Genomic DNA, 22930 nt, shown 5'->3' with positions numbered 1-22930 from the left:
AAGAATTGCAAGTTGAAGCAGAATAAAACTCGGTTTGGAGGGTGGATGAACTTGTTTGGTAACTTGTCTTGTAAGCACTTGACGGCGGTTCGAGATGACAGTTTGATTAGCTCCCCTGTTTCCAAACGAACCGTGTAGACGAAAGAAGCATGGCGTAGCTTGTAATATTTATAGAATTAGACCTTTGTAAAATTCAATAAGGATTACAACTTTTTGTTTATAATTTGTGGCTTAGATGCATTAAGGTTTGGTTGTATAGACATGATTTTCAATATATTTTAATATTCACATGTGAAATTCATTTTTACTTTTTGTTTGATAATTTTTTATTTTTTAAAATTATGTTTGGAGTTTTTTTTTTTTTTTTTTTTTTTTTTTTCATATTTCCTAATTAAACACTTAATTTCTAGTTTTTTTTTAATTATTTTATTTTATTTTTAAGATTCAACTTAAAAATCAATTTATGGAAATAGATATATAGGAGTGTTTATAGTATTCTACTTTTAAAATATGCGTTTGTTTAATTTCTATATTTATTGGCATTACATTTAAATTTTTAATTTGTAGTCGAATTTAAAAAATAAAAACAAAAATTTATTATCAAAAACGAATTCGCGGTGAAAGTCAAAGACAGCCTACAGAAGGCCTGACCGGCAAACGGTGGTTCCGACAAATAGCGACCGTTATATATAGATCGGCGAGGGCGAATTTTGGTAAAGTACATTCCGAAAGGGGTTAATTCTGGAACGCGGTAAATAATCTTTTAGCCGCCGATAACCCTCCCTTTTCAACTTCTCCGTACTCTCAATCAGTTCCATCTCTGCCACTTCCTCGCTTAAACCCTAAAAACTCGATTTTACCCACAGCTTCGTGATCCGACCACTCCGGTTTCTTACCCGCTACCATACTGGGTTTGGCGCCACCAGTTTTCCCACCGCAACTTCAAACAACAGCCGTAACTGTGAGTAATCTATTTCTCTCTTTATCTCTAGGCGCTTTGGTTTATTGGATTTATAGAAAATTTCCGGCAAAGGGAATGGATTTGAAAAACCATGTTTAACGAGGAGCTGGGTTCGTCACAAATATTGATATTTGGTTATATTCTGTAAGAACACCGCGGTTTACCTCAAGGAAGTGATGTCTAGTGGTTGAAAATGATTCGGGTTTGCAGAAGCATCGGGGAGCTAATTGTATTCTTCATCACTCCTTCGATAGGAGTCGATGTCTCTTGTGAATCGGTCTATCATTTTTCCGCTGTGTCATTCTCCGTCATGCCAATTTTCTGTTATGCGGTAACATTGTGATTTCTTGGAGATTGTTAATCTTAAGAGTGAAGTGTGCGGTGATATTCTCACTCACGCTGCATGCGATTGGTTTGTTTCTTCTATCCCCGCTACGAATTTGGAGGTTGAGAATCTATTAGGAAACAAGAAAGATGATGGGACAAGATGTTCCGTTGCTTATTCACATCTTCGTGATCTAACAGTTGTTCATTTCCATGCTTAACCATACGGGTTTTTTCGTCATAAATAACGTTTTGAGACGTTCAGTTTATGAAATTCTGACATATTTTCTAGTTCTCTTCCTGCTTTCTTTAATATTTCTATGTTGTTTGCAGTTGGGTCTCTATTTCTTGCTTTTGGTGGGCTTCAACTGGAAGTTGGCTTAGCTGATCTGTTGGTATTGTGATCTCTAGTTACCTTTTTTCAATGCTCAAAGATTGAAACTTGGTTATGCTCTAAAATGGAAAATCTGTCTCAGTCCTCAGGTGGACAGGTAACAGAACCCTCTCTTACTTCTTACTAGACATCACTGATTTTAGCTCTTCATGTGCATGTGTCTGTGTTTATATATAGAATTACTTGGTCTAGATTTTATTGCTTACACTTACCTACTGGAGCTCAGACATTTACTTTGTTTGTTCAGTTATTATATTACATTTTTAGAAATTCCTGGGACCCTTTCCCTTCCTTTTTGGTGTTTTAGTATTTGGCACTTTTGGTCGTTTCAGTGAATGTTCTTCGAAATTCTGGTTCACTGATTCATGCAGGGTTTTATTTGGTTTCTTATTTGTACTGATATTTGGTGAAGACTATGTTCTATTTTATGTCCATAGAGTTGGTATGAGTGTCTGAGATCTTTCTGCTGCAGTTTCGGCCAGTTATCCCAGCACAACAAGGCCAGACGTTCATTTCATCATCTGCCCAACAGTTCCAGTTAGCAGGGCAGAATATATCTTCTTCAAATGTTGGAGGGCCAGCTGGTCAAGTCCAGCAACATCAATATCCTCAATCAATACCGCAGTTAGTTCCAAGGCCTGGCCATCCTACCTACATCACTTCTTCATCCCAGCCTATACAAATGCCTTATGTTCAGACAAGGCCTCTTACTTCTGTCCCACCTCAGTCCCAGCAAAATGTGCCTGCACCAAATAATCATATGCATGGTTTGGGTGCTCATGGACTACCTCTTTCTTCACCATATACCGTAATCCTCACTTTCTTTACGTGTTGTTTACTTGCTTTTCTGTCAATTTGAATAGATATTTAAAAAAAAAAAATTATTTTCTAGTATATTCGCTGTCCACATTTGATGGACATAATGATGTTGGTATCATTTCTCAGTTCCAGTCAATGTCACAAATGCATGCACCCGTTGGAGTTGGTAATAGCCAACCTTGGCTGTCTTCTGTAAGCCAAACTACAAACACCGTCTCACCGATCGAGCAAGCTAATCAGAACTCTTCAGTTTCTGCCGCAAACCCTGTATGTTCTGCTTTCCCCTGTTTACTTTTGTCTGTTTCTATCTTCATTGATTGAAGGGGGGTGCTATAGATCTGCAGGAGGTGGACTTCAATCTATTGTTCATTTTCTTTTCACTGTAGTTTGTAATTGCCATTTCTCTTCTTTTAGCATATTGCAAATATGGTTTTATTTATCAAGGTCTTGATAAATGGTCTTAGGAAAGCATGGATGTAGGGATGTATTTGATAAGTTGGGAGAAGTTTGGAGTATGACCATTTGTGGAAAAACTGTCCTTAAACTAGCTCATGGATGTGGGGACTACATGGGCGGAGAAGTGGGAGGGTGGGAGATGTATTCTGGCCTTATTAATTGATGCTAAATATGGTTTACAACAATGTATGTGATTTTTGGCTTATGGAGACACCATGGAAATTCCTGGAAGTTTTTCTCTCAAAGCTGCATCGCTTTCCAAATAGTATCAGATATTATGGGGGAATGGGACCAATGGTAGATTTGGGCAGTTACATGGTGTGGTGGAGTGTTGTTTCATTTACTTTTTTCACTGCCTATATTACGTATACTTGAATCAAACAAAAGAATTTTTCAGTAGTGGTAGGTTTTTGTTAAGATATATATAAATCTGAAAATCCTCATTTATTATTCTTTTCAACAACTTTAGTTACTTTTCAGTCATTGATTAAAAGAAGGGCTGAAATTCTTTGTATTAGTATCATAAAGGCAATTAATTGAGATCTATGGTACAAAAAGGGAAGAGTGTGATGGAGTGTTTTGGCTATATTTCATTATTCTTCTTGGCGTTCCCTGTAAACTCTTCTTGAAATTACCCTCGGTCCATAATTAGTTCAAACTGAGAACCTTTGTATAAGCCCGTAAGGCTGACACACTCTTCTGTATGTAACGTCCACATTGGGGGAAAGGTCTGTTTTTTTATTATAAACGAATTATACAGTATTTTCCTTTGAGACATTAAGACAGATTTCTGATGTTAGCTCCTCAGTACTATTAGGATGCTGATTTCTGTATTCTGACGGGTTTTCCTTCATGTCATTTCTAACATTGGGTTGCTAATGCACATGTCCTCAATCAGCAGTCTTCATCTGATTGGCAAGAGCATTCATCAGCTGATGGAAGAAGGTAATGTTGCATTTATCACCGTCCTTGTAGCTTTTAGATTTCTTAAAATCCAAGTTTAAATATATGTCAACTTGATTTCACTTGCTGAACTATTTTTTTTCCAGGTATTATTACAACAAAAAAACCAAACAGTCCAGTTGGGAGAAGCCATTGGAACTTATGACACCACTTGAGGTAAATGTCATTTTTTTTTTTATCATCTGTCATGTTTACCTGTAACATTATGATGCTTCTTTGAAGAAAACACTTTTCGGAACAAAATTCATGGTCATAGATATGCTGTTCTAAGATTTTATTTTCATTCATATTCAATATCTTGGGGCTGGGATATATAGTGGCTTTCTGGAATAATATTCTTTGGGTATTCTATTAATTCAGGGATCATGTATGATCTTTCTAGGTATGCGTTTATGTCAGTTATTGGTTTATGTCTTTAGGTTTATTTTCTGTAGATATACATTCTCTTACTAAGTTATATAGTTCTCTTTATCATATATTTTATTTAACTATTGTTTTTTTTTATTGTCCTCTTTTGTATTCTATATTTGGTGTTATATCTTTAAAACTCTTTATATTTTCGTAGTTGAGCAACTATCTCAAATTTCTTTTCCTGGAAAAATATTTCTGTGTTTCTGATTCAAATAATTGTTACAGAGGGCTGATGCATCAACTGTGTGGAAGGAATTTACTGCTCCAGATGGAAGAAAGTGCGTAGTTTTGTATCTGTCATCAGCTCGTATATTTCCAATTTTTCATTTGCATGGTCACATTCACATATTTCAAGTTTTTTTAGTGTGATACATTTTTTGATCTTCATGATTAAGCATGTGCTCTAATTGTTTGCCATGAGTTGGAAATAGGTACTATTACAATAAGGTGACGAAAGAATCAAAGTGGACCATTCCAGAAGAACTGAAGGTTGAAATCATGGGTTACAACTCCCATATCTTTCTTTCAAAAGGATTCTTGGCTTTCAATCTAACTTTGTAGATTTGCTTGCAGTTGGCTCGTGAGCAGGCTCAGAAAGAAGCTGCCCAAGGAACACAAACAGATATAGCTGCTACAACACCTCAACCTACGCCTGCTGTTGGTCTCTCCCATACTGAAACACCAGCAATTTCATCTGTTAACTCCAGCATTTCTCCAACGGTATCTGGGGTTGCATCGAGTCCAGTTCCAGTCACTCCTTTTGTTTCCGTATCCAATTCTCCTTCAGTGGTGGCTTCTGGGTCATTGACCAATACTGGCACTCCCATTGCTTTAACAACTAGTGTGCCAGGATCAGTTTCTTCTCAATCTGTCACTGCTGCTGGAGGTACCGGTCCTCCTGCTGTGCTCCATGCCAATGCTTCGTCAGTGTATGCACTAGTCTTGCTGATATAGTTTCTACATCCACACTTCCTTGGATAGCAGCTTCAAGTGCGTGTATCATTCCAATTTAGTTCTGCTCATTGATTTCTTTGTTGTTTTGAAAATAGGACTCCTTTCGAAAGCCTTGCATCTCATGATGTCAAAAATTCTGTTGATGGAACTTCTACAGAAGACATCGAGGTAATTTCTGGGAGATTACAACATGATACTTCTTGCCGCATAAATGATATTGATTTATTTACTTTTCTGAAACTTTATTCTAAAACAAGATTTCTACTTCTTAATTTGAATAAATAAACTAGGTTAATTTGGTTAGTTCATCTGCCAAACTATTGTTGTCTTCCAAAATTTGGCTCATTGGTTTTCAATATGATCTTTGGAGTCATGACAGGAAGCAAGGAAGGGAATGGCAGTTGCAGGAAAAGTTAATGAGACCGTTTTAGAGGAAAAATCTGCTGATGATGAACCTTTAGTATTTGCCAACAAACTGGTACTTTCTGGAAAACATGTTCTCACATACTTTTAGAGGAAAAAAATTGAGTGCCTCATGGGTATATTGTGAATATATTTTCTTGTGCATTTGTTTTCATAATTATTGCATTTATTGTCTCTTCTTAAAAATATATTATAAACCTCAGGAGGCAAAGAATGCATTCAAAGCACTTCTGGAATCTGTCAACGTAAAATCTGATTGGACGTGGGAGCAGGTTTGTTTGGTTTAGACATTTTTCATGCTACATTTTTCAATTCTCATCCTATTGCATGCTAATTCAATCTGATCAGGCTATGCGAGAAATAATTAATGACAAAAGATATGGTGCCTTGAAAACTCTTGGTGAACGGAAGCAAGCATTCCATGAGGTATTGATATGATTGGACTATAATGAAGGCAGATCAAACATTTTTTCTTTGCAACATTTTTTCTTTGAACAAAGGCAGATCAAACTTTATGATTCTTTTGATGAATTTTATGGTTTTAGTATTTAGGACACAGGAAAAAATTGGATGCGGAGGAAAGACGCATAAAACAGAAAAAAGCTCGTGAGGAGTTCACCAAGATGTTGGAAGTAAGTTTTTGTAGGCAATTTCTCCTGTCATGTTCTTTCTTCTTATTTGATGTTGTTAGAGATCTTGATTTTCGTTTTCATATTCATTTTTCATTCAGGAGTCCAAGGAACTCACATCATCTACCAGATGGAGGTTTGTTGCTTAGTTATTATTTTTTATCATTATTTATCTTACTACTTTGTAAAGTCCTTTCGACCTTACATTTTTTCCTTTTCAATTTTTTTGTGGGACAGCAAAGCTGTTAGTATGTTTGAGAATGATGAACGGTTCAAAGCTGTTGAACGTTCTAGAGACCGGGAGGATCTTTTTGAAAGCTACATAGTGGAACTTGAGAGGAAGGTAGGAATCATTTATTTATTCATGCATGTGCATTAGTACTGTTCAATGAGAAATTTCCCTTTTGTAGTCAGTTGTGTATCTGAGCTGGTGGCAGTGTAGGGGAACTAAAAGTGACTAAGAATTTTTCTTTTCATAAAAAAGTTGAAATTGTATTAACTACTTGAAGAACAAAAAGTGACTAAGATACTGTAACCTCTTTTACATAGGATTGTATGAAAATACCTTTTTCCAGATAAGGGAACATTCACACACTATCTTTCTCTCTCTCTCTCTCTCTCTCTCTCTCTTAAATTCAGGAAAAAGAAAGGGCTGCAGAGGAGCACAAGAAAAATATTGCTGAATATAGGAACTTCCTTGAGTCATGTGATTATATAAAGGTATTTTCCTCAAGAATTTGGGATATATAAATTTACTTGATCCGTATTCTGGCTTATTCTCCCAATCTGTCTTCTGTGGTTTAGGTGAACAGCCAGTGGCGTAAAGTACAAGATCGATTGGAAGACGATGAAAGATGCTCACGTCTTGAGAAACTTGATCGCTTGCTTATTTTCCAGGTATGTCTTTCATTTTTATTTGATTTGCTGCTTGTGTACAATAAATTTTATGCTGTATTTTGTTGGGACAGGACTATATACGTGACTTGGAAAAGGAGGAAGAGGAGCAGAAAAAGATACAAAAGGTCTTACCCTACAATTAATCATATGATAGTTGATCCTGTTATGTTAAGTACGTAGGACACTCACATTCATGTTTAACCACTTGAAGGAACGTGTGAGACGAATTGAAAGAAAAAACCGCGACGAATTTCGCAAACTCTTGGATGAACAAATTACTGCTGGTATTCTTACAGCTAAGACTTTCTGGCGTGATTACTGTTTGAAGGTATAGAACTTTTTAATCTGTTGCAGAACATTGAAATTCGGACTAGGAATGTTTCTGCACATCCTTGATTGCTTTTTTGGTAGGTCAAGGAGTTGCCTCAGTATCAAGCCGTTGCTTCTAATATATCTGGCTCAACACCAAAGGACTTGTTTGAGGATGTTCTGGAGGAATTAGAGAATAAGGTTATCATCTTACTATACGTCGTTTTAAAACTTTGTTGAGTTTAATGGTTTGCTTTATTATCAAAGATATTTGGCAATGGTGATTTTAAACTCTAATAGGTGATTTTTCACATTGGTAAAGCATTCCATCCGATTTGTGATTCATTTTATATCTGCTAGGAATCAATTTAAGATAATATGCCTTATGTTTTTTGTCCTCCCCTCCCCAAGAAATGCATTGTGAATAAAGGTATTTAATTTAGCATGTCTTTTGTCCTAAGGTCTTTCCCCCAGTAGAAATTCTTTTGATGATCGAGTATAACATGAGACCACAAACTTCACTAAATCTGTAGTGTGTAGTCTAACTGTTCTTAGTTAAACTTAGCTAATGACAGGAGTTATTGCACTTACAATTTTGCTGCTCGGTGAATTTCCCTCTGTTCATCAGCTTGAATCCTCCTGAAGTACATGTTTTGCCTGAAAAGATTATTGCAGGGCCGCCTGCATTCTTGTTACCCCCAAAAATAGTTTCAAACTGAATTGATGGATTCTCTCATTTTATTTCCGTAATTTATGTCAGAACTTTATGTTATCAGTTAAATTGTCTGCATTCTATTATTGTTGAATCAAAGGTGCTTTTGAAATTCCACTGTCAAGCTCACATTTACCACTCTTCTTTCTCTAAATTTCCAGTATCATGAAGAAAAAGCTCAGATAAAAGATGTGATGAAGGCAGAGAAGGTAGTAGGATTTATAAACTTTATTAGCAGTTGCTGCTGCTGAATCCATTTTTAATTTTAACGGACTGCTTTTCAGATTACCATCACTTCATCGTGGACGTTTGATGACTTTAAGACTGCCATTGAAGAGGGTGGTTCTCTTGCAGTTTCAGATATAAATTTTAAGGTATCACTCCACCCTTCTCTCTAGTAAAAATTCTTCTATAATTATTGATTTTACAACATGCTTAACTCGATCTGTAGTACTAGTGTCATGTACCATATGTGTTTTTTTCTTAGGATAGTTCCATTTTTCTATTTACCTGAAACAAAATTTGCATTTTGGTCGTATGGTGGTCAGACTCTTAAGTTAAAGATAATTGTTGTGTATCTTGAGTACTTACTCCCAAATTCCTGTTGTTTAGGCTCATGAATCCTCCTTTATGTGAAAAACTTCACTGCCTTGTCTGTATCTTTAACTTTGCATCCTTTGGATTGTTATTGACAATCCAAATCAATGAACATGATACGTATTTTGAGATATTAATAATACTCTCCCTACTGTGATGAAGCTTGTATATGAGGACTTACTAGAAAGAGCCAAAGAAAAGGAGGAGAAAGAAGCCAAAAGGCGTCAACGTCTGGCTGATGACTTCTCAGGACTTCTCCATACATTCAAGGTATTTAGAATGCTAATGACATATGAGTCCGTTTTTGGTTGACTGTTTTCTCTCCCAGAAAGTTGACCTTCAATGGTTGTATTTATGATACAGGAGATTACGAATTCTTCCAACTGGGAGGATAGCAAACATCTTTTTGAAGAGAGTGAAGAATATAGGTAGTTCTTTAAGATTTCTATTACTTACTATAATGCAGTTATTGGGCACTCAATTTTCTGCTCTTTTTTGCTTTCCTTTTCTTATATCGTCGCTTAGATCAATTGGGGAAGAGAGCTTTGCGAAGGAAGTTTTTGAGGAATACATCATTCATTTACAAGAAAAGGCAAAAGAAAAGGAACGCAAGCGTGAGGAGGAGAAGGTGTGGTATATTTTTCTTATGTTTGATTAGCTTGAAGATCCTACTTTTGAGTCGTTGGGTAAAGGATTTTTAGTGTAATAATCAGCTGTTTGAAAAATTTTCTCCTCCTGAGATAGAACTTCTATTTTCTGCAGGCTAAGAAGGAAAAAGAACGTGAGGAAAAAGAGAAGCGGAAGGAGAAAGAGCGAAAGGAGAAGGAAAGAGAACGTGAAAAGGATAAGGGCCGGGTTAAGAAGGATGAAACAGATAGTGAAAATGTGGATGCAAGCGAAACTCATGTCTACAGAGAAGACAAGAAAAGGGAGAAGGACAAAGATAGGAAACATCGTAAGCGACATCATAGTGCCACTGATGATGGTGGTTCTGATAAAGATGAGAGAGAGGAGTCTAAGAAGTCCCGCAAACACGGTAGTGACCGAAAGAAATCAAGGAAGGCACGTGAATGTCCTCGTAGATGCTTGTGACTTTGTTTTCTTTAATGAGAACAGAAACTAAATCTCTATCTATGTTTCTTGGCAGCACGCATATTCACCTGAATCAGACAGTGAGAGTAGGCACAGAAGGCACAAGAGAGATCATCGAGATGGTTCCCGTAGAAATCACGACGAACTAGAAGACGGGGAGCTTGGCGAGGATGGGGAAATTCAATAGATGTTTGCTCTCGGTACCGGGATTTCGCTCCTACGTTTTGGAGGGGCCAGCCGTTCCACCAGCATTATCAATGTGATTCTAAGAGCCAGTGAGATAGCAAACTTCTGGAAAGGATTCTTTTGACGAGGAGATGAAGGGTGAGGCAGTACATCATTCTTCAATTATCTGTTAGTGGATATATACTTCTGTAGTGTTCCTTATAGGAGTTAGTGGCGTATGTGAACCAGCCCATTTGATTGGAAGCCGTTTTAATTATTTTGCGAGGTGGTTTTGTAAGTCGTGACTACCCTCAACGTCCTTTTGTAATTCTGTCCATACGCTGCTGCTGCTGCTGCTGCTTATTTGCGGTTCTTTTTACTGACAGAAGTTCGATTATTGAGATTATCTTAAAAGCTCTGATTTTACAGCATAAATCGGAACCAGAATGAAAACAATAGGGAGAGTTCACAGCACATCGTGGTGATTAGTATTATTTTTATTTATCAGAATTTCAACTTTTTTGTCAGTAACTTTTAACCTTTTGTGCCTGTCTGGTCTCTAAAAGCAAAAGGTGAAAGACAAATGAATTGGTTGATGGATCACTGCACCTGAAATGGACAACGGAGGGAATCACTTTATTATGCCGACAATCCCTTTGAAATGACATCTCAGGTCGTGCGATCAGCCTTCCTTTTGAAATGAGATATATCTGAATGGATGGTTTTGTAGTATTTAAGAGATATTTACGAGCTCGTTAAAGAAAAGTTGAGTCTTTTATGGGTTCATGAAATGATTTGAGAGATCCAAATTCATTTAAGATTGGCCATTGATTGAAATCTGCTTTCTTTCTTAAGTGTAAATTTCTGCCCCAAGGTGGTTGAGTGAAACTTCTAGGATATGAATAGATTGTTTATTACATGTGTATGTGTCTAATGTTCTAATGTGTCGTAGATCTAACTGTTTCATAATCAATAAATCATTATTTTGGTTGATAATAAATATTGTCATACACGACGACTAGTTATTGTCTAGAGTTTGATCAAGAATGCCTTTTTTTGGCCTGTTGAATCTGGCAAATCTATGTGTTGGAATCTTGGTATAGTTGAAGCCAGAGGGTTGATGGCCATAGATTATCAATTAGTTCAGTAACAGCTTCATTAATGATCTCTTGGACAATTAATTCTCCAATCTCTGTCCCTATAAGCTGCTTTTGCGGCTTGAAATCCCTCCATTCTGCTGCTGAGAACAAGTAATCTGAGCAGACTAAATTTGATAAGTTTGCTTCTTTTCCTTTGGCTTCCTTCGCACAGATGAGCCTCCGGGCTTTCCGACTGCCCTTCTTAGAATGGGTCGCCACCACTTCCCTCACACAGTCAAAAAGAAGCTGCTTTGTTTGATGTATTACCCTTTTGGGTATCATGAGCTGAGCTGCAGGGCTGGACGTTACAAGTTCTTGCAGCTCTGCAGTCTCTGTGCCACTCGTTTTCTCCGTTGCTGCGGAGCAAAGAAGCAACTGCCAGAGCGTGGCTGACAGAATTGAGTCTTCTGAAACTTGCTTCTGTAGAGGAATGCCATTGTTTGGTCTCGCTGGAATTAGACTCTTCTTCCCTGTTTTTATGTCCTAAACAAGTTCAGATCATTCAGTACTTATAAGTTGTAAATAGATTTGGACTGAAACTGACAGAGAATGATAGTACCTTCAGTACTTGTAAGTTGCAGGGTTCTAGAGCTCCGGAAGTGTCTGAACTTGATGAATTAGCAGGATAAGGAGATGTTTGTTCATTATCTGAGCTGAGCGTCTTTTGGAAGCTGCAGGGAGACAAAAAGTTGTCTGATTCTGCCACTCTCTTGCAGCTGACACTAAAAAACCAACCATTTTCCCCCACATCCTTAGTTTGCTGCTGCTTCCTATGAATGGAGAGAAGCTTCTTACACGAATTCCTCAGCATCCTATTAATCTCAACAAGTCCCTTTCCAAACTTCATAACACCGTCTAATTTTCCACCGCTGCAGGCAAAGCCACTTCCCCGACTCGAGCTCTTTCTCGAGTAGTACTCTCTCTCAAAAAGGTAATCCTCCAACTCGAAAGGTTCTTGTTGTTCTTGCAGAAGTTGTCTCAATGGTGATGTTGGTGTCATGGATTCTATGAAAAAGAGAGGTTGAAATACAAATGGAGAGTGGAAGAAGAACATATAAACAATAAGCAAAGGCAATTATGTGGTGCAGATCAACAAATGATGGATAGAACAGAACAAAGCTTATTGGTAGGTAAAAAATGTCAATGAACTGCTAAGAATTGTATGGATTTTGTTCTCTTGTAAGTTTTTGTGTCTAATCATTGCTTGTCTTTGCCTGTTGCCTTCTCAATGTTTACACCTTTCATTGTACGTGCAAACTGAGATATAGGGAGGACCTCATTACAGCAATGCAGCTGCCTCAGCTCCATTTGGTCAATGATTAACTGATATTTTCTAAGTATAGTTTTAGTGGTTGTGAAAGAAAGGCTACAGAGGACTTGTTTATGCTGTGTTTCAAGAACTGTATTCCAAAAGCAATTGGTTCAATGGAAGTTCTTCTTATCTTTCATGCCCATCATTTTATTAGCCTGCTTTCACTTTCCTGCATGCATGGATGAATCTGAGATTTCTTTCAGAAGTAAAGCTGTTGGGGGAATGGAAGAGATGTCAAATCTTCAATCTTGCCATGAAATTGGTTCAGGTAAGGAATCCATTAACATGAAAATCCGAGGAAACTCGTCCGAGTTGTCCTCATTCATGTACTTCTCCTTTACTGACCTAGTGTCATGATCATGCTTGTCCAAGACGTGTTGTCTAATGACTGCATTTGTCCCACATGAAAACTTTTGATCTTTGGACACAAATTGAGATCATGAAAACTCCATTGACCTAGGGTTATGCTTGTCCTACATATTGAATGTCCCGATCATGCTTGTCCCACTTAAAAAAAAAATCTTTTAGACACATATTTAAAAGTTTAAGAACTAAATTTGAGCTAATCTATATCGGGAAAGAGAGTTCTCTTACAACTAACTAAAGGTCCCACATGAAAACTCCTAATCTTTCTACATAACGAAACGTTAATCCAAGATATTATTTATAGATTTTAAGTTTAATGTCATTAATACAAGAAGTTGGTCACAAAGTCTACACGAGTCAATGGTTGAGGTATGGAGACGAAGCAATGGTGCTAGGTTCAACAGTGTTTAGATCGAAGCATTGTTGGGAGCTAAATTAGGTCTTAAGCTAATATTTGTTTCGGAACATTTCGATCGTGGGTCATATCCAACTATATTTTAAAAGATTTGCATATCCAAAAATAAAGGAAACATTTTAATTTGGCAAAATGAACACCCCCACGCGTTGTGTTCATCTTCTCATGAGTTGATAACTTGTTGCAAAGTAGGAGCACAAATCAAAGAGAGACAAACTTTAGCTTTCACTTTATATGCTTTGTTAATATTGCACGATCCAAAGAGACCATAGCTTTCTCAGTCAAAAGAAAATCTATGAACTTTTGAAACCTTTTTTATCTGCTTGGTTTTTCTTTCTCTCTTCTCTTCTTCCCATTTCTTCTTCTTCTTCCTCATAAAATCCCATGCTTTTTTCCACTCTTTGATTAATATATACATAAAAAAGAACAGACACGACCAAAAACCAAGCCTCATATACCTTTTTATCCCAACAAAACAACATCACTCGGCATTCCTGAGGTTATTTCGCCGAAGCAATGCTTGTGTTTTTTTTATTTACTATTACAGGCAGAGAGACTTTGTTGTCAACTTTTTCTTTTCTTCTTTATTTTATTGTTGGTGGAAAATCAAATCTTTGCCTTCTTTTTTTCTTTTTTTTTTTTTTCTTTTTTGGTTTCTCATTCTTTGATTTCGATCATTTTCCATGTCTCTAACTTTGATGTTCTCCCATGTATTTGGCTGTCATTTAAGAATATACCTTGCACTTGGATTGGATAAGTCTTCGACAACACATTTATCTTGTCTGCCCACTCTAACAATAGTTTGGTATTGACATATGATGTCAAAAATTGGAATGTTAATATACAATATTTACTATAATTAGAAAAAAAAAATTCATAATTTAGTTTCATATAACAATTATTAAACGATAGATCTCTCGAATGGAGATAATAAGAAAACCATCGTACAAGAATCACTCTTGATATTATAGTAAATTCTCATTTTCTATGTCGTAGCAAATTATCATATCAGATTCATTTTGGTTCACTAACATATACATGTAGTTTACAATCTATCACGTGTTTATCATTTCTGGTACCGTTGAAATATTGATTTTTTTTTTTTTTTTTTTTTTTTTTGCGCATTTGAATCTCTTATCATAGCGTGACAAAATATGGTAAGTTACAAGTATAATTAATCCAATGTTTAAATTTTGATAAGTTAGAACATGCCCAACAAGCTATAAATTAAAAATAAAAATAAAAATACTCTACCCTATTTAATAGGGCTATAATATGCCCATGAAATTAATTAATATGATATAATTAACTTGAATATAACACAAAGATTAATTTTTATTATTTTATTTTTAATTTCCACACACACCTAATTTTGAATTAAAAAAGAAGAGAGAAACTAATTTTAATTTAGATTAATAAGGTGAATAATATATATTACATTTCAATGTCACATTAGAATTTGAAATACCCATCAAATACTAATAAAAATATAAATATCCTAAGTGACATTTATTATTTCATTCTCATGAAGAAATTTCTTCAATTTTTTTTTAAGAGTAATAATTGAAAGATATTTGCATGCATGAACTCTCCTTCTCCTGCATGGGAACAGAAATCCGGTAAAGGTCCGACAGGCGAGCATGAAGTGCCACAAATTCCGACCACAGTCTCTCATTTTGTCTTCGTACCATACAATAACGGTTCAACACTAAGTTCAGCTGGCTTTTCAGCTCCTGGTTCTTCACCTTCAGCCGGTCCGTTTGAACCCCTAGATTCTCCAAATGCCTCTTCTTCCGCAACCTCAACCGCCTCGCTGACTCTCGGTTCGATATCCTTCTCCTTCGTCTCCTCTCGTCGTCAATCAAAGAGACCGCTCGGCTCGAGTCTTGCGAACCGGAGTTTGATCTGGCTGGATCTTCGAGCAGAGACCAAAGCTCCTGGATTTCGGCCGGTGTGAACCCAGATTCCTGAACCGGCCTACGAAACCGGACAGCTTCTTCTTCAGAATAGAACATTGGTAAAGAGAATGAGTTGTAGCTCAAAGAGGAAGGCTATAGATGAGAGAGAAAGGGAAAAGGGAAGGAAGGAAGAGGAGAAGATGGGTATGTAAAGAGGAGTGGGAGGGGACACCTTGGCCCCTCAAAGGACGAAAAGGGTCATTTTCACTTTCTACTAGCTGTGTGCTTGGGCTGTTGTAAAGGGTATCAGAGCCAAACACCGGACGATTTTACAACGAGGAGGTTGAGCCCCAAAGGAAAAGGGGCACTGGGTCTCAAGGGTAGTGGATTGAGGGTCCCACATTGATTGGAGAAAGAAATGACTCAAATGGGTAGATTGTGAGATCTAACATTAGTTAGGAAGATGAACGAAATATTCTTTATAAGGGTGGAAATCGGTGGTTAATGCATTAAAAAATTTGAATAGTTACAAAATTTGAATAGAAATGTTGGTAGTAGAATATTGTTAGTGGTAAAAAGGGGGGAGGTAGAATCTAGGAGGTGGCTGGTATGGCGGGTGTAAAGTTGTTGGTAAAAGTTGAAGGGTGGAGAGAATTAAAGGAAGGATTATAATAGTGATACCAAGGAGGGAGATTATCTCTTCCTTCCTCTTCTTGGGTAACCCATAGGACCCATCAAAAAGCAGTGAACTTTAGAGGACGAGCGCACATTTGTCAAAAGAAAGGCAGAGCGGCATTGATGAAGATCAGCAGCCGATTTGATTATCTTTTTGGTGGAAAAAGGGATAAATTTGGTAGTGGGGTCACCCATTTTTGTTCTGGTTTTCTCCTCAGAAGGATAGAAGATGAGCTCTCTTAGCTTAACCACGAAGAATCAGATAAAAAAACGACAGATTAGACAAAAACCCTTTTTCAGAAATGGAGAAAAAAGAAAAGGGTAAGCTTACCAAAGCCCAATATTGTGCCCATCATCCTCAAACTCACATGCAAAAGCTTCAATTTTTAAGAACCATCATTTTATTATTCAAAAAGCTTTGCAAATTCAAATCTAAGCAACCCCAATATATTCCCTACGACAGTTTAGCGCAGTTAAATGTCGGAAACTTGGGCGGTTTTTTTAGTTAAATTTGATGTTAGTGTATTTGTAGGAGTGGAGGCTAACATGCATGGACGGCAAAGGTGGTTTTTTTCTTGTTTTTAAGGGAAAAAAAAAAGTGTGAGGCTATTTGTATATTTAATGGCATAAACCATTGGCTTTTGGCCTAATTTTTCCTTCTTTTATCAGTCGGCTTCATGTGCTGCAAACTAAAAACCAAAATCACTGGATTTCTTTTGGATAAGGTTTCTTGGTTTCTTTGAAGCAGTGTTCTGAAACAAAAACAACCTGGTTTTCAGATTTTTGTTTCTTCGTGGTACTACGACAATGGAGAGGTTAATGGGCTTTCATTGTTGGGCTTGAGTGCAAACTAACTTAGGCCCAAATGGAACATAATAGGTGAGATCTAGAAACTTTTCTCTCTAGTAGACATGCTTTAAAATCATAAGGATGACGGTGCCAAAGCATAATTTGTTAGCAGTGAGTTGGGGGCTATTACCAATGGTATTAAAGATAGATACTCAGCGGTGTGCCAGCGAGAACGATGGACTCCCAAGATGGGTGAATTGTGAGATCTCACATCGGTTAAAAAGAGTAACAAAGTATTATTTATGTGGAAACCTCTCTCCAGCCGACAGTGTTTTAAAACTGTGAAGGTGACGGCAATATGTAATGGGCTAAAGCTAACAATATCAGTTAGCGGTGAACTTGGGTTGTTACACTATATAGTTCGAGTAAACTAAAGAAAGACCGACTAGTATAAAGGAGAGGATGCACCCTAAATTAGTTGAGCCGAGGAACATGTCCCCTTTAATCTTTTGATCGACATATTTTCCGTTCTTGACACATATTCATAAAGGAAACATATAAATAGATGAATAAATCTCTTAATCCATTTAACAATAACGTAATAATAGTTATTAACATTAATTATAATGGTTGATTATTTTACTATGCCCACTGTTATTACTATTTAATCATCTCTAATATTGCTTCGTTTTCTCTTTGGATTCCCCGCTGGTTGTTGGCGATAAAAGTGAAAGGCATTACTTTATTTAAATAATGCACAACATTATCACTCTCATTTTTAGGACATTATTTAAAATCATGGCCCCAGGCCCTCCACCCTTTTTCTTTATTAATTTCTTTTTATGTTTCGAAATTTGGAAAAATAATTTTTTCAAAAATCAAAGGAAAAAAAAAATGCTCGATCATATGAATTGAGATATGAATCCATTGGTGAATCCAAGTGGAAAAAGAGCACTTGAATTGTTATTATAGTAATTAATGCAGATTGAGAATGAATTGAAGCAGTTCAGACATTCAAGTTCTTAATTTAGACTCTAAAGCAGTAATTTGGGTTGATTTCATCTCCACAAAACTTACAAAAAAGCAGCAAATTTCTCAGATTCAGAAGCTCCTATATATCACTTACCCAAGAAAAGGAGGAGCTTTTTGATTTGGATTATACAAGATAAGAAGCAGCTCATTAGATTGCATCTACAAGTGGCTGACACTTCTTGCCTTTAACAGTCCTCCTCCGGCCAGCAGCAGCGCCGTCCTGTTGAAGGTTCCCGTCGTTTGGAATCAAGGGGGTGTCGTTTGCCTCATCGCCGTCATCCTCAGCCGTGGCAATACGAATACAAGAGCATCGTTCCAAGGATCCAAAGAAAGCTGTGACAAAGCCATTGATGAGCCAAGTTGCCACACCATCAAGCTTCCCACATGCTGGAGAGGCATGGCTTGGTGAAGTTCTTACTCTTGGCTCCATAGAACTTGATCTGATGGAGAAGAAGCTACTGCAGGTGGAAGTAATGGCAGCCATGAAAGATCAAATTTGAAGCGCTGTCTGTGGCTGAATCAGAATCAGAGGCAGAGACAGAGACAGAGTTATGAAAGCTCCAAGCAATAGCAGCTTATAAGTTCCAAACGAGCATCTTCTACCGACCCTGTTTTAATAATTAAGGGTTGAATTTTGAAGCATGCCCTTGACACAGTTAAATTGCCGACAAATTTGGTGGTATAAATCTTGTTGAAAGAACAGTGGAAATTAATCTCAAAACATTGATCTTTATAGAAGAAAAAGATAAACAAAAGTTGCCTAACAAAACGTGCAAAGGCAAATCATGATTTGGGCTCATACAATTACAAAGACACATTCAAAATCAGAGGCAGTAAAACAAAAACAAAAGCTAATTTGAAAGCAGCTTGTAAGATTATGCCATACCCTCAATGGTCCTATGGGGCCTGCACGAATGTATTTGCCGCCTCTTATAGCTGGCAGCTGCCCTATCATCCTTCCTTCTCACTTCAGCTTCTACTCTCTCTCTCTCTCTCTCTTCATAATTCTACCAAAATATGATGGAAGCATAAATAATAATATCAGTCAAAATACCAGAAATTTCCAGGAGGTTGGAAAATGAATCTGAAACAATACATATTTAACTTGAAAAGTGGGGATGGTTTTTCTGTTGATAATGAAAAGTGAAGACAATGGGGCATTCCAATATATTTGAGGTTAGTAGGAAAAGGAACAAGGAGGTCGTCTTAAGGAGGTGATGTGTGAGATCCCACATCCGTCGGGGAGGGAAAAAAACATTCCTTATAACCTTTTCCTAATAGATGTGTTTTAAAAACCTTGAGGGGAAGCTCGGAAGGGAAAGCCCAAAGAGGACAATATCTATTAGCAGTGGGATTGAGCTGTTACAAATGGTATCAAAGCCAGACACCGGGGGGTGTGCCAGCAGGGACGCAGGGCCTCTAAGGGGAGTGGATTATGAGATCCCACGTCAGTTTGAGAGGAGAACGAAATATTCTTTATAACCTCTTCCTAGTAGAGATGTTTTAAAAACCTTGAAGGGAAGTTCGAAAGGGAAATAAGACAATATTTGCTAATGGTGGACTTAGACTTAGGCTATGATGGGCAAAAGAAATCATAATCCATTGGCCTCTATCTCTATTACTAGAAAGCATGATTCTAAAGAGCTACTTGCATAAACAAATGTTACAACAAAAGTGGACATTAATGATAAAAGAATGGGATGATAGTAATCATGAGACCCAAATGCTAAAAAATGCACATCATCATGACTCACCTTCTCACCTGTAAGCAAACCTACTGGAAAAGAAATGCCAATTGGAAAGAACTTGATCCATTGTCGGTGTAGAGTATGTTGAGGAAGTTGCCCTCCCCCTGCATCAGTATCTGGCGAAAACTCAAACCATCGCAAACGAGACATCCAATATGGTGTGCGCAGTCTTATCAAGAACATCCCATTTAGTTTCAGAAAGAAAAAAAAAAAAAAAAAAAAACTCCTTGTGATCTGCAAAACAGTTGAAAATAGCCTAGGGCTCTGCAAAATAGTTCTGTAAGAACAAGCTTAACAGGATGAGTAGCCCACATGCCAAGAACAACAAAATCTGTCCTCTAGTGAGGAATGCTAAAATAATATGAGCTTTTCGCAAGGACTTGCATGTTCTCATAGAACAGCTATAATTGGAGAGATCTCTGTGGACAGCTCAACAGACAAAGAAACTTGTACGTCTTGTGAGAACCAAAAATAAAAATCATATGAAGCTGCCTATATTCTAGAGTACGCCATGCTAAGTAGAGAGAAAGAGAATGAAACATGCATCATTGAGAACTTGCTATGATCCATTGAGTATTTTGAACAATGGATGAAATTGCATTATGTTTCCAAGTCATATTAGAACATATGGAAAGCATCTTGTAGAAAAACCAGAGAATCAGAGCTAACACGCCTTTATATCATTGCAGTAATGCAAACTAGCTAAGAAATACTGTATTTTTGGTCAAACTGCCCCCATCACAGACATGAGCTTCAAAGCCTTACAATCTAAATAAATTACGACAGAAAAGGTGGAAGTAGTTTCGTTGTCAGTGATTTGATTCCCATTGCTCCAACAAGAAGGTCTAGGCACACTCATTGCTTAGTTCTCATATATGTATTTGTTGAAGAAGTATCATTGTCATTAAAATTTGAATGATATGGAGAAAGTACAAAACCTTCCCTAAGTGCAACAATGGTATATACTTTCTAATCTAAGTGGCTTGCTTTATAACTTCATCCGGCTCTATATTATGCAGGTAACAGAAGTCTGGCGCCACCAAAAACATGTAGATATAATGCTAAACAAATTGTAACAAGGACAGAAGACTTAGCGCTGAAGTATCTGATGACTTGCAATCCCCTACCCACAACTTCATCATGAACTATATCAAGACTTCTCTTCAGACCATCCATGAGCTTCCACAACAAAAATTCCACAAAAGATCTTGTTGTTTCAAAGGTCACCCTACCAGTTAAATCAAGCACAAACTTACGATTTCTAGGAACTGCCAAAGTAGATGAAACCGCGCCAACCCACCCATTTTGGCTATCCTCATTTGAGCTGGCCATAGCCATCTTCTTTGGATATGCTCCTTCAGAAAAGGGGTTGTCTCCTATCTTCGACAGTCCAATGCAGGATGAAACCGGATTCAATTTCGAAGTCGATCGCGAGCTTGTCAATACCTGGTGAGATGTTTTTACTAGAGTTTCCACAGCGCCATTACAAACAGAAACAAGCATGTCCTTCACCTTGTCCTGATGCGTGGGATTGGTCAATCCACTAAACAAATCATTGTACACATTAACATCCATTGTTTTATCAAGATATACAGCAACTGCGGTGCTAACAAAAACTTGTATGCAATTCGCTATAAGATTTTTGCTTTTCTCATTGGAGGCCACAGTTACCCATCTGGGCACGTCTGGAAATTCAGATCCAGATTTGTAAGAACTTGAATTTCGACTTGCATCATCAACTGATCCAGGGATCGAGTAATATCCCATAACCAAGTTCTTTGCAAAACTTCCAACCACAACAGACGCAAAACCAGTCCCAGCTGTTGAGAAAAGCTTCTCAACGACATCAGAAGTAAAGCTCGAATTCGCCAAACCAGCCTCCGCATTTTGTTCATTCTTTGACACAGATTTATAACCTCTCATCATTCCAATCGTAAATGCCTCGGTGATCTTTTCCAGAGACTCCGAAAATTCCTCAGATTTCGCAATTTTGGAAATTTGCTTCAAGCTGTTGGGAATCTGGTCGGAATCAGATTTCAGAAACTCCTTCAAGTCCTTAGAAACTACTCCAATAGCTTCAGAAGAATCCGCAACCATTTCAGCAACCGAAATCATGGCGCCCAAGAGCTTCATCAACTTCTTCCTCCTCCTCTCGACAGAAGGCAAATGATAGACCTTGTAAGCACCGTAACCAGAAACCCCCATGACAGTCAATAGAATAAGCCATTTCTTTCTTCTCTGAGAGAATCCCAACCCCCTTCTAACCAGTTCAGAATCCATGACGCGAGAGCGAGACTCAAAAAAACCCTAGAACCCAAATCAAACCGAAACCTAGATTTGAGATTGAAATGCTCGAAATAGAACGAAAATGGCGAAACCCAGATTTGTTGAGTTTTCCGTCTCGATGAATGGGAACAGAAGAAAACCGATAAATAAAACAGAATCGCAAACCTGCTTGGGGTTGTTGTACGAAGTCAATGAAGATGGAGGGGTCAAACCTAGAAGAAATCGTAAATTTCCAGAGAAGATGCAATTGGCGGCAAGTGGGAATAGCAACAGAACATGGAAGGAAGGTGAATACAGGTGATTGGCTTGAAATGAGCGTTGGGGTTCGGGATCCTTGTTACGAATATGATACGATAGGATTAGAATGGCATCTGCTTGCACAAAATATGAAGTTTAAGAAGAGAAATAAGATCAGAAGGAATTCAAAGACGAGTTCATCTACGAGTCGGTTTTACCGTTCTTACACGGAAACACCAAAATCGCAGATGAGAATGAAACGACCAATCAGAATGACAACTGCGTTAGGATCATGCTAAAATATTGGTGTTGAATCGCGTGATCTGAAATATTTAGAAGTAAAATATCCTTTTTATTTATTAAAAAAAAAAAAAAAAAAAAAAAAAAAAAAAACTAAATATTTTGTCTATTTTTATTCTAAATTTTCTATTTTATTGAATTATAAGTATATTTTTTAATTGAATTTTGTTAGGCAAACTAGACTCATTCAACTGTCATTTTTTGTACAGTTGAAGAATAATTTAGTAATGATTTAAACAAAATTGCAACAAATGTTTAATTTTCAACGTAAAAATTGATTTTTTTATTTTTTTTGTTTAAAATGAGACATTTCTAAATTGATGGCATTATTATTAGCATTATTACCATTTCTGGTTAAATTTAATGTCATTTATGATTTAAATACCAAACCAACCGTATTTGTCTTACTCAATTAAATAGGCTAATTTATACAAAGTAATCTTAATTTATTAATTTGTGGAGTTTGTTACATTTTTCAAACCCTAAAATTGAAATCAACTCCAACATTTTTTTTTTTAATTTAACAAGTAACAGCCAAACCCACCGCCTCACACGAATATTGTCCTCTAATACCATTTGTAACAGCTCAAACTCATCGCTTCCTTCTCCTCTCTAACCGACGTTGGA

The 22930-nt window shown here is 37.1% G+C and overlaps 4 protein-coding genes, 1 long non-coding RNA gene and 1 pseudogene across 8 annotated transcripts; 2 read left to right on the top strand and 4 right to left on the bottom strand.

The window, feature by feature from the left end:
• Positions 1 to 673: 673 nt before the first annotated feature.
• On the top strand, positions 674 to 10512 carry PRP40A (pre-mRNA-processing protein 40A). Of its 2 annotated transcripts, none has more exons than XM_023679617.2 (28): positions 674 to 961; positions 1619 to 1776; positions 2152 to 2487; positions 2625 to 2765; positions 3856 to 3899; positions 4004 to 4073; positions 4554 to 4606; positions 4760 to 4817; positions 4902 to 5257; positions 5378 to 5450; positions 5662 to 5760; positions 5909 to 5977; positions 6054 to 6131; positions 6251 to 6337; positions 6436 to 6470; positions 6572 to 6677; positions 6974 to 7054; positions 7139 to 7231; positions 7303 to 7356; positions 7443 to 7559; positions 7643 to 7741; positions 8414 to 8461; positions 8537 to 8626; positions 9012 to 9119; positions 9213 to 9277; positions 9375 to 9477; positions 9612 to 9911; positions 9997 to 10512. In XM_023679617.2, exons 2-28 carry the CDS (start codon positions 1744 to 1746, stop codon positions 10126 to 10128), a joined length of 2928 nt encoding a protein of 975 aa, XP_023535385.2. In that variant the 5' UTR covers positions 674 to 961; positions 1619 to 1743; the 3' UTR covers positions 10129 to 10512. The 2 variants fall into 2 exon arrangements, with proteins under 2 accessions (XP_023535385.2, XP_023535384.2); XM_023679616.2 differs by having other exon boundaries at positions 3853 to 3899.
• Positions 10513 to 11067: 555 nt separating this feature from the next.
• Positions 11068 to 12553, bottom strand: LOC111796841 (uncharacterized). 2 transcript variants are annotated; one of them, XM_087124720.1, is made up of 3 exons: positions 12460 to 12553; positions 11780 to 12250; positions 11068 to 11715 (listed from the first exon to the last, which is right to left on the bottom strand). In XM_087124720.1, the coding sequence occupies exons 1-3, from the start codon at positions 12551 to 12553 to the stop codon at positions 11186 to 11188; spliced, it is 1095 nt and encodes a 364-aa protein (XP_086980846.1). In that variant the 3' UTR covers positions 11068 to 11185. The 2 variants fall into 2 exon arrangements, with proteins under 2 accessions (XP_086980846.1, XP_023535386.2); XM_023679618.2 differs by lacking the exon at positions 12460 to 12553 and having other exon boundaries at positions 11068 to 11728; positions 11805 to 12451.
• Positions 12240 to 12699, top strand: LOC147792134 (uncharacterized). The gene is made up of 2 exons (XR_015421414.1): positions 12240 to 12371; positions 12514 to 12699. It is a non-coding gene; the product is annotated as an uncharacterized LOC147792134 (long non-coding RNA).
• A 2033-nt stretch (positions 12700 to 14732) lies between these two features.
• On the bottom strand, positions 14733 to 15411 carry LOC111797003 (basic leucine zipper 4). The gene has a single exon (XM_023679848.2). It carries the CDS (start codon positions 15351 to 15353, stop codon positions 14889 to 14891), a length of 465 nt encoding a protein of 154 aa, XP_023535616.2. The 5' UTR covers positions 15354 to 15411; the 3' UTR covers positions 14733 to 14888.
• A 2230-nt stretch (positions 15412 to 17641) lies between these two features.
• On the bottom strand, positions 17642 to 19624 carry LOC111797001 (uncharacterized). Of its 2 annotated transcripts, XM_023679846.2 has the most exons (3): positions 19487 to 19624; positions 18619 to 18739; positions 17642 to 18246 (listed from the first exon to the last, which is right to left on the bottom strand). In XM_023679846.2, exon 3 carries the CDS (start codon positions 18214 to 18216, stop codon positions 17881 to 17883), a length of 336 nt encoding a protein of 111 aa, XP_023535614.2. In that variant the 5' UTR covers positions 18217 to 18246; positions 18619 to 18739; positions 19487 to 19624; the 3' UTR covers positions 17642 to 17880. The 2 variants fall into 2 exon arrangements, with proteins under 2 accessions (XP_023535614.2, XP_086981123.1); XM_087124997.1 differs by lacking the exon at positions 19487 to 19624 and having other exon boundaries at positions 18619 to 19170.
• Positions 19625 to 19999: 375 nt separating this feature from the next.
• LOC147792133 (protein PHLOEM PROTEIN 2-LIKE A10 pseudogene) lies at positions 20000 to 22311 on the bottom strand (annotated as a pseudogene).
• Between the last annotated feature and the right edge of the window lie 619 nt (positions 22312 to 22930).

The sequence above is a fragment of the Cucurbita pepo genome, chromosome 6, assembly GCF_057944985.1.
Source record: "Cucurbita pepo subsp. pepo isolate OVF chromosome 6, ASM5794498v1, whole genome shotgun sequence".
NCBI classification, from domain to species: Eukaryota; Viridiplantae; Streptophyta; class Magnoliopsida; order Cucurbitales; family Cucurbitaceae; genus Cucurbita; species Cucurbita pepo.
This window is presented reverse-complemented; position numbering and strand designations above follow the sequence as displayed.

What these genes read in the sequence shown, in the direction of transcription:
- PRP40A (XM_023679616.2), top strand. Translation starts at nt 1,744, where the DNA reads ATGGAAAATCTGTCTCAGTCCTCAGGTGGACAG. An exon ending in AACTTATGACACCACTTGAG is followed by an intron (nt 4,074 to 4,553) that starts GTAAATGTCATT and finishes TAATTGTTACAG; the next exon opens with AGGGCTGATGCATCAACTGT. An exon ending in ACCGAAAGAAATCAAGGAAG is followed by an intron (nt 9,912 to 9,996) that starts GCACGTGAATGT and finishes GTTTCTTGGCAG; the next exon opens with CACGCATATTCACCTGAATC.
- LOC111796841 (XM_087124720.1), bottom strand. Translation starts at nt 12,553, where the DNA reads ATGGAGCTGAGGCAGCTGCATTGCTGTAATGAGGTCCTCCCTATATCT. An exon ending in AAACATTGAGAAGGCAACAG is followed by an intron (nt 12,251 to 12,459) that starts GCAAAGACAAGC and finishes TCTTTTTCATAG; the next exon opens with AATCCATGACACCAACATCA. An exon ending in ATCATTCTCTGTCAGTTTCA is followed by an intron (nt 11,716 to 11,779) that starts GTCCAAATCTAT and finishes ACATAAAAACAG; the next exon opens with GGAAGAAGAGTCTAATTCCA.
- LOC111797003 (XM_023679848.2), bottom strand. Translation starts at nt 15,353, where the DNA reads ATGTTCTATTCTGAAGAAGAAGCTGTCCGGTTTCGTAGGCCGGTTCAG.
- LOC111797001 (XM_023679846.2), bottom strand. Translation starts at nt 18,216, where the DNA reads ATGGCTGCCATTACTTCCACCTGCAGTAGCTTCTTCTCCATCAGATCA.